At 38.2% G+C, this 10000-nt stretch overlaps 1 protein-coding gene across 1 annotated transcript in view; it reads right to left on the bottom strand.

Annotated features, from left to right (window-relative positions):
* The window catches only part of LOC306997649 (uncharacterized protein), a 1870-nt gene extending 799 nt beyond the window's left edge, over positions 1–1071 (bottom strand). Inside the window, exons 1-3 of the mRNA XM_079611009.1 lie at positions 617–1071; positions 182–464; positions 1–52 (exon numbers count right to left, since the gene is read on the bottom strand). The exon at positions 1–52 is cut by the window's left edge and continues 799 nt beyond it. Of these exons, the coding sequence (XP_079467135.1) occupies positions 1–52; positions 182–464; positions 617–954 (673 nt within the window). The 5' untranslated portion in view covers positions 955–1071. The remainder of the gene's footprint in view (positions 53–181; positions 465–616) is intronic.
* Between the last annotated feature and the right edge of the window lie 8929 nt (positions 1072–10000).

The raw sequence follows: 10000 nt of genomic DNA, 5'->3' as shown, positions 1-10000 counted from the left end.
CAATGTAAATAAACTCATGTGGGACTTCCTCCGCATCCATTTGCAAAACTCTCTGAAATACAGCAAAAGATCACATTGTGTAGATCAGTATACTGTAGGTCTGCTATACAGTAAAATTACATGTACAGTAAAAAGGTTATGTGTGCAGTACACAATACTACAATCAGTGAACAAAACGTACCACCACATATTCACGCCGCAGGACTTTCACCCTGTCTGAATTTCTTTCAAATGGCACTTTATACAGTTGTTTCATCACAACTTGGTGTTTTTTAAGGATACGGGCTATTGTTGACAGAGAGACCTGTTGGACATTATTGAAAATTAGGTGATCATTGACAATATGGGCTTGAATTTCTCGAAGTCTGATTGCATTATTGGCCAAAACGAGGTTTATGATCTCTCTCTCTTGCTCCTGTGTGAATATGGGGCCCCTTCCTCCTTGGTGTTCACGACGTTCAATCCTATGTTGGCCAAACAAAATACACAGCTTACTGTAAAATGATACACACAGGAATATATACAGTACCAAAATATAGAGTACATATACAGTACTGTTGATATAGTACATGCAGTAAGCAATGGATTTTCTGTTGACTGAAGAGAAGTTTCTCACCTGTGCTCTTGACGAAATGTCCGAACTATTGATGCCACTGTGTACCTGCTTAGGTTAGGCTGTACTCTCAATCCAGCCTCCCTCAGTGTTAGTCCGTGGTTTATTACATGGTCCACAATTGTAGCACGAATTTCATTACACAGATTTGGTTGTCTTCTTCTTTGTGCATGTCCTACCCCTCCTCCAGGTCTTCCTCTCCCTCTCCCTCTTCCTCTTCCTCTTCCTCTCCCTCTCCCTCTCCCTCTCCCTCTTCCTCTTCCTTGGCCTCTTCCTCCACCTGGTACTCTCTGGATTCCCCCTCTCATCCGCACTCTCCCTCTTCCTCTGACACCATCCATTTTTGTTGAAGACAGGTGAACTTACCTGTTGCCTTTTTATAGTGCTTTAACCTGATTGGTGTGTCTACAATTAAGCACCAGTGTGTGTGCACACCTGGTGCCTGTGTTTAACCAATTGGTTCATGGGTGTGCTCATTTGAAAGCCTTTGCTTTGAAATTGCAAGGAAATGACATCATGATAAATTTCTGTGTCAAATGCATACAAGTGTGTTTAGTGTTTTGCAAATCACTGTGTAATGTTTTGCAAAAAGTGTGAAGCTGACAATGTGCTTACAGTTGTGCAAATCTAGGCCGGTGTTTTGCTCCTTGAGTGTAAAGTTTTGCTAATTGTGGGAAAGTTCTAATTTTAGTGTGTAAGCAATTGAAAAAAACTGTAAATGTCTTTTTGGTCACTTTTAGACAGAAAATCGAAATAAAATTATACATTTACAGAAATATAATGCAAAAATAATTTCACTCACCAAGCCTATCACTTGAAGCAAATATCCACAGTTTATATACTGTCTATGATATCCACACCTTAAATGTCCGCGCCAGCGAGCGCGTTGGGCCGTTTAGTGAAATTGACGCATATATCTAACGGCAGATGAAGTAAAACTGTAAATCTTCATTATGAGTCCTAATCATAAATAGGCTACAGTGCATGTTCACAGTAACAGTTTAAATAAAATAATGATTTAAACTATGTTTTATTTCTGATATAAACATTTAGATTATATGCCATTCTAATTTTCTAATTAATAGAGTTAAACACTTAAACTACATGACATTTACTGAAAAAAAAAATATATATATATATATATTCAATAAATAGCCTATAAATATTTGTTGTGGATGCAATGCTTTTGAACACTTTTCCTTTGGCATGCTGTGTTTTAATGTTTTAACTACAGAGATAATTGCTTATCATGATAATAGCAGATTGTGCAAACATAATGCACAACAAGGTCTATCTGTTTCCATTAAAAATATAAATCAATTAAAAATACTATTTGGCCAGAGGAAAAGATTGAGAAAAACTTTCTCTGAAATGTATTTAACACTATTTGATTTATTTATTCAAAAACAAGGCAAGGATAGGCTACTAAATTATTTTTATTCATGTAATGTGACGGCACATCCGTATTTCATATTTTCCTAATGTCTTGTACCGTTAAACATGTTATCACGTGGATGAATAATCATATGGAAATGATATGCAGATGAGGATATGCATAGTAAAACTAGGCGTTGTAAGCTCCATATATGGTTATTTCGGGGAGGAGACGCATGTGCGCACAGTCTTCTGCTGAGTGGGATTTATAAAGTGAATTCTGCGCAGGTTCTGGCGTACGCACGGTTTTATAAGTCTGAATATTTTTTTGCGCACGCCATTTTTGGCTTTTGGGCGCACGTACTCTTTTAGTAAGGATCCTACGCACAGTTTTATAAATGAGGCCCCTGGCTTTTTGAAGAAACTCAGAGACTATTTCAGGATTTTTGATGAAAACCATAGACTCTTTTTTTTTTCTTTTTTTTTTAAACCAAAAAAGCTTACAGCACCTGGTATTCCCAGGCGGTCTCCCATCCAAGTACTAACCAGGCCCGACCCTGCTTAGCTTCCGAGATCAGACGAGATCGGGCGTTCTCAAAGTGGTATGGCCGTAAGCGAAATCTGCTGCCAAAAACGGCCTATTTAAAAGGTTAGAACATTAGTTAAGTAAACTAAAAAGCTTACAGCACCTGGTATTCCCAGGCGGTCTCCCATCCAAGTACTAACCAGGCCCGACCCTGCTTAGCTTCCGAGATCAGACGAGATCGGGCGTTCTCAAAGTGGTATGGCCGTAAGCGAAATCTGCTGCCAAAAACGGCCTATTTAAAAGGTTAGAACATTAGTTAAGTAAACTAAAAAGCTTACAGCACCTGGTATTCCCAGGCGGTCTCCCATCCAAGTACTAACCAGGCCCGACCCTGCATAGCTTCCTAGATCAGACGAGATCGGGCGTTCTCAAAGTGGTATGGCCGTAAGCGAAATCTGCTGCCAAAAACGGCCTATTTAAAAGGTTAGAACATTAGTTAAGAAAACTAAAAAGCTTACAGCACCTGGTATTCCCAGGCAGTCTCCCATCCAAGTACTAACCAGGCCCGACCCTGCTTAGCTTCCGAGATCAGACGAGATCGGGCGTTCTCAAAGTGGTATGGCCGTAAGCGAAATCTGCTGCCAAAAACGGGCCTTTTGAAGAATTGCATAGACTTTGACTCTGCTACAAGACCTGGCTTTTTGAAGAAACTCAGAGACTATTTCAGGATTTTTGATGAAAACCATAGACTCTTTTTTTTTCTTCTTTTTTTTTAAACCAAAAAAGCTTACAGCACCTGGTATTCCCAGGCGGTCTCCCATCCAAGTACTAACCAGGCCCGACCCTGCTTAGCTTCCGAGATCAGACGAGATCGGGCGTTCTCAAAGTGGTATGGCCGTAAGCGAAATCTGCTGCCAAAAACGGGCCTTTTGAAGAAATGCATAGACTTTGACTCTGCTACAAGACCTGGCTTTTTGAAGAAACTCAGAGATTATTTCAGGATGTTTGATGAAAACCATAGACTCTTTTTTTCTTTTCTTTTTTTTTTAAACCAAAAAAGCTTACAGCACCTGGTATACCCAGGCGGTCTCCCATCCAAGTACTAACCAGGCCCGACCCTGCTTAGCTTCCGAGATCAGACGAGATCGGGCGTTTTCAAAGTGGTATGGCCGTAAGCGAAATCTGCTGCCAAAAATGGGCCTTTTGAAGAAATGCATAGACTTTGACTCTGCTACAAGACCTGGCTTTTTGAAGAAACTCAGAGACTATTTCAGGATTTTTGATGAAATCCATAGACACTCTTTTTTTTTTTTTTTTTTTAAACCAAAAAAGCTTACAGCACCTGGTATTCCCAGGCGGTCTCCCATCCAAGTACTAACCAGGCCCGACCCTGCTTAGCTTCCAAGATCAGACGAGATCGGGCGTTCTCAAAGTGGTATGGCCGTAAGCGAAATCTGCTGCCAAACACGGGCCTTTTGAAGAATTGCATAGACTTTGACTCTGCTACAAGACCTGGCTTTTTGAAGAAACTCAGAGACTATTTCAGGATTTTTGATGAAAACCATAGACTCTGTAGTGGCTATTTTATGATATTCACTGATCTTTAGTAAAATATAGATGATTCAAAGAATGTCACATGTGTGACTCTCACTTGTAGTGAGAGAAGATTCTTTTTATGTACCTGGGAAGGCAGAAGGGAGAGACACTCCAGAGAACAGACGAACAACCTCTGACCTAGATGTCAGAAGGCCATTTGATGTAGGGGGGGGGGCTTAGTGACGAATCTAAACTAGTGTTATGGCTTCCTTGTCTATGGAAAATTACTGAATGGAAGACTACTGGGAGGATGGCTCTGGCAAGAAGACCTTGGAAGAGCCAGGAGATAAAAGCAGGTTCAGTCTGTCTGGGGGTGTGTCACTCTTCTGCACAGGGTAACAACTGTGTATTAGACTGCTCCTATTCTTGCAAGAATAAATATTTTAATTTTATAATTTGACTCTGAGTCTCCCTTACGCAGAGATGTTTGTTTGATGAATTTTTGCCACAACAATTTGGTGTCAGAATAGTGGGATTCCTTGGACGTGCCTCCTGGACCTGAGATCGGACGGTGTTTGGCCACCTGGACTGAGTAAGTTCCAGCTCTACCTCGTAAACTTAAGAGAGAGAGGCCGGCCGATGTCAGAGCCGGGAGAATCGGACACTGGAATCAAAGAACTCAAGGTGGCTCAGAACAAAACATCTCTGGGTAATGTATAATTCAATTAAGTTTAATTGGGGGAAGAGTGAAATTGAACCATATTGGCTGAGAACTGTTTTCTGTGGTACGTAATCTGAAATTAATTGAGATCTACGTACAGATCAAGATATTTCAAACAGATACGAGGAAAATAATCTGAAATTAATTGAGGTCTGTGACAGAACAAGATATTTCAAGCAGATAAATAATCTGGAATTAATTGAGAACTGTGACAGACCAAGACATTTCATACAGATAGGTACCTGGAAATTAATTGTTCCACCACGGAGCAAGTTATTTTTGGGTGCTGAGGCTAATTAGGGGGAGCCAAGAAAGTCGTAACAGATTTTTTTTTGGTAAACCGTAATTAGGAGGACACTAATAGTGTAACCCGTCCGATTTGGGTTAAAAGAAAGATCGGGTTTGTCGGGGACGCCTGACAAATAAAGAGAACGCGCGTAAAAGAGAAATCCACAGAGAACAGATAAGCGGCCAATATGGGGAAGTCTGAAAAGCAAGCTTGCGAAATTTGGTACACCGGTGTTTTGTCAAATGAGTTAAAATTAAGGGCAGAAATGTATGATATTGAGCGCCACAAGATTAAAGATGGTGCTGGAATCAGTTGAACAGGGCAGTGAGAAACAAAGGTTGTTGTGTCTGCGTTCAACGTGTGTAAAAGTGTGAAAAGACAATGAGTTGTTGGCTAGAATGTATTGCCATATAGTAAGATTGAATATAACTGATAAAAGGGTTTATTTTTTTTATTTTTCACCCATTAGATGGATGCATGACATTAGATGTCAGAAGATTTTTTTTGTAACAAAAGTTGATCCTCTTTGTGAAGGATTGAGATTTGAGTAATATGATATTTTGGTTTCTGTAAAAACAGTAAGTAGGATAAGTGGGACAGAGACAGTAATGATAATACTTGTTGAATCTGCAGACTAACCATTTTGAGAAGAAAACAACTGTAGAAAAGGTATGTTATGAAAATAACATTTCTGATAAAATTTATGGAACTATTTATGAGCGCCTGTTAAGTCAGATTAAGAAATGGTATGAAAAGTGAGGTTCAGATTAAAAATAATAATGATAAGGTATTGAGTATGATTAACAGGGATTGAAAAGATTTAAGATAATGAATGTTTCATTAAGCAAAATGGGGAACAATTCTATATTTTAGTGGTAAAATAAAGAGTGAAATTATGTTTATTTTTGGTTTGACCATTATCTTTTGAACCTAAAGACTCCAGCTATGCTGGGAGTACAGCAACAGCGCGTGCTTATTCAGCCCGGCTTCTGGGTGTTAAATGTGTACTTGCTATTGTAATCACTGTTGTTGATGATAATACCGAATTAGAGAGATGTAAAGACAGATTTTGAAATTCAATAATGTAAAATGTCAGATATTTGGTTGATATTAAGTCATTGAGAAAAAGACATTGTCTGTTTTTTTAAAAAGGAAATTATGGGTCGGGGATAATTTCCCTGGACAAGTGTTAAAGTTAAATAGAAACTTTGTGAAAACAACTTAGAAACAATTTATGGATTTCCATGCAGTTTATGAAAATTAATGTTCTGCCAATAATAATGAGGAAGATTATGATTTGGCTAGTGTGATCCGCCACTGGTGGACTGTAAGAGGAACAGAGAACTGCTTATCAGCTGTGTTTACATTCTGATTGGGACACACTGCTTCAAGGGTGTCAGTAAGTTGGTGCTGCTAGAAAGCTCAAGGTGATCGAACTATAGGCAAGGGGACAGAGAGTGTTTTAATTGTGGTCAGCTGCATTTAGCAGTAACTGTAAATGCCCACTCAGAAAGGTAGAAAAGAAAGTTGATGGAATGTGAAAGTGACGTATTAATGTGGGTTTGAAAGTAGAACAGGATTTGAAGACGATATTAAAGTTTTCGTCTGAGAAAGAACTGATAATGTGAATGCAGTGCTAAGTAAATGAAAGAGAAAAGAAAGTTGATAGATGGAAGTCGTAAGTAGATTGAAAGAGAAAAGAAAGTTGAAAGATTTAAGTCGTAAGGAAATCCTTTTAAAAGGAAAATAACTAAAGTACCAGTAAATGTAAAATTACAGATAGGGAAAATATTTGTAAAGGTAACTAAAAAGATGATTGTCTTTTAATGAAACGCTTAAAAAATTTTTGTTGCAGATTGTAATTGAGAATCTGACAACTAAAATTGAGATGTTATAATGAAACGTTATTGAGAACTAGAATATCTATTTGTATTTAAGATCAAATAAGTAGAAGTAGCACTGGGTTGCTAAATGTAAAAACAATTTTGTAGAAATGGATCTGATTAAACAAACAGCTTGGTAGTTGACCATGAAGCAGCTAGAAGATGTTTTGGTTTCAAAAGATAAGATTGGGACTTGGCTGAAACTGACTCAATATGAGTGGAAATTTGTAATGTCGAAATTCCCTGATGTATGGGCAAAAGACAACTTTAAAATTATTTTTAATATTGAAAACGTATGATAAAGTAGAGAATGTTTAGGGAAGAGAAACATTGTACCAACTCCTGAAGGCCTGAGTCTCGGTCTCATTCAATGTCAGAAGGCTGTTATCTTGGCCTGTCGTGACAATAAGCTATTTATAGTTGAAAATTATAGCATAATGAGATGTTAAAAGAAATCATGTTAAAGGAAATCATTGCCATTCAGAGGGCAATTAGTACTTAAATATTTTAGATTGTAAAACTGAATGACTTTAAAGGAGTCTTTAGAATAATAATGTAGACCTGAATGACAGAAGTGACATTTTTGTACTTTGTTATTTTAGGACCAGTAATGTATTTGTCTGATCTTAGCCTTCACCATGACAGTGACACAGGACCTATGACCATGCTATAGATGTACACTGAATAGATGGATGTGAATAAAGTTCACTGTGATTTTGTTGATTCAGACAGGTCTAACAGATTTGAGTGATTAAATACTGTTGTTATTAACCTGTCTCCCTTAACAATATTAGGCAGTCCAGATGGAGCTGAGGTGACTCCTGAATGTGTCTTTCCTAAGCTCCAGAAAAACAGCTGAGTTCTGTTGAAGAAACTGATTGTGTGATGCGAGCGGGTCACCAGTGGGTACGTGGCTACTCAAAGACGGGATGATTTTCCTGGCCAGGAGACATTCTAACGCAGGGGGTCCCGGACACTGCATCTCCGGATGGAGGTGTTATATGTGAGAAGGTATGAGAGTTGAGCGCTGACTACTAGAGGCCAACTGGGGTCAGCAGAGCATTGTGGGGTCAGCAGAGCATTGTTTGACCGAGAAAATGTAAGTTCCTCTATACCACTCACCAGAGAAAACCCCGCAATTCACTGTATGGCTTGTTTTCAATTGTGACAAGTCTGATGGAAATTATAGATAAAGAGCTGATGGGAGATGTGCTTTCAGGAGCCAGCTGGGACCATCTGATTGTCATTATTTGTTGGGGAGACAGTGACATAACTTATTAATTTATATCAGGAACATGATGTTGTTGCCTTATGGGCAAGGAAAATTATAGAAGTGTTGATTTTGAACTAATATGTCTATAAGATGGTTTTAGCTCCTGAAGATCATGAGACATGGTGGGTGGCTAAAGATTAAGACAGTTTTTAGTAGAGTTTGGATAACAAAGGTTAGGTGAATTGAGAATTTATACAAGTATTCAAACTAAAGATAACCTTAGAAAATGATAGCATAATGTATTTTAGATTATTGTAATGGTTCTAATTTGAGTTAAACATTTGTATATTAACATTTGTGAACTATTAAGGGTTCTAGACTATGATTAATTCAATTTCAGTCTTAGGAGGCTGTTAAAAAAAAGATTATTTGTGTGTAGTGAGAGAGAGACTGCTGAGTGGAGGAAGGGACTTGGTACTCTGTTTGTCTTTCTGTTATCAGGCCTGGTAAGGCAAGCTTAAACAAAATAATGATAATGAACCAAAACAACCCAGCTGACTTTTCTAAAGACAAATGAATAATGAACATTTGAAACGGTTTGAAGAGGCCATGTAAAATTATATAAAAGCTACAGGGAAATGTGAAGTTTAAATCTTATTTAAACCTTAAATATTATACTTTTAGAGTTAATATAAAAAAGAACATTGGAAATGAGCAGTTAACATGCTGTATGTGTGTCTAGCATAAGTGTGTGTGATGGTGACAGCACTTTATGTCTTGTAGGTGTTAAGTGTAGGGCAGCTATTCCGCCTGAATAGTGAGTATATTGTGTCTTTAACCTCTGGAGAGTGTTTTTTCATTACAGATGTGTTAAGGCAAGTGACAAATTGTAAAGAAGGCAAATGCTGAGTGAATCTGATGAGAAGATGATAGAGAACATGGGACGAGCTTTAAGATCACGCTCCGTCTGGTAGTAATTACTTTTGTCATTTATGATGTGGATTTGAATTACTTTTGGATAAGTTTAGGTATTTATGTAAATTGGAATTGTGGAGTGGGTTGAAATAAAAGAAGATGTTATAGATTTGACGGCAACAACAAAGTGAGACATTGGCTAAGTCGATATCAAATTATGCAGAGAGCCATTTATGATTATCGTAAACAAGAGGAGAATGTTTTTGTTGTTTGACTGACATTGACCAAGTCTGTACAGCACGACCTGACCTCTTAACGAAACGATTGATGACTTTAAAAATGGTTGTAGAGGACTGAGTTGCGAGACAAAATAACAGACCTGAAAAAAGCAGGATACGTGGCGAGACTGAGGGCCGTTGCCCTTCAAATACTTCGATAAGAAAATGAGATTGTGACTTTTAAGTGAAGAATGTAATATTTTGTTTCAGAGGCAGAGAAAGATGCCTGGAGGAAGTTTGTTTGAGGGACAACGTTTGGGTTAGTGTTGATGGCAGACTTTATCGGAGACACTATGTTAAATGTTATGTTAAATTGATGATCGAGTTGTGTCGACCATCAAAAGGGGGATGCTTTATGTTTTATTAGGAATAAATGTTGGGAGAACACTAGGGGTAATTGGGTAAAAGCCCTGAAAGAAGCCATTTTTCTGCCTAACAAAATTGCTGTCTGGATTGTTTCAACAGGACGTTTCCAAGGGCATCGAAGGCCGTGGCAGAATAGTAGACAAAATAAAATACGTACTTTACTATCTGATGATAACCTCGAAATTTGTTTTGCTTTACAGAGAGCACGCAGAATTGGGAGACAGGGCAAAATGTGTTGAATAATGGCTATGGATGAATTTTGCTAACTGTCCTGGCCTGATTGTTA

The sequence above is a fragment of the Phoxinus phoxinus genome (assembly GCF_949152265.1).
Source record: "Phoxinus phoxinus genome assembly, chromosome: 4".
Taxonomy (NCBI): Eukaryota; Metazoa; Chordata; class Actinopteri; order Cypriniformes; family Leuciscidae; genus Phoxinus; species Phoxinus phoxinus.
Note: the sequence above shows the minus strand (reverse complement) of the source record. Positions and strands in the feature narration are given on the sequence as shown.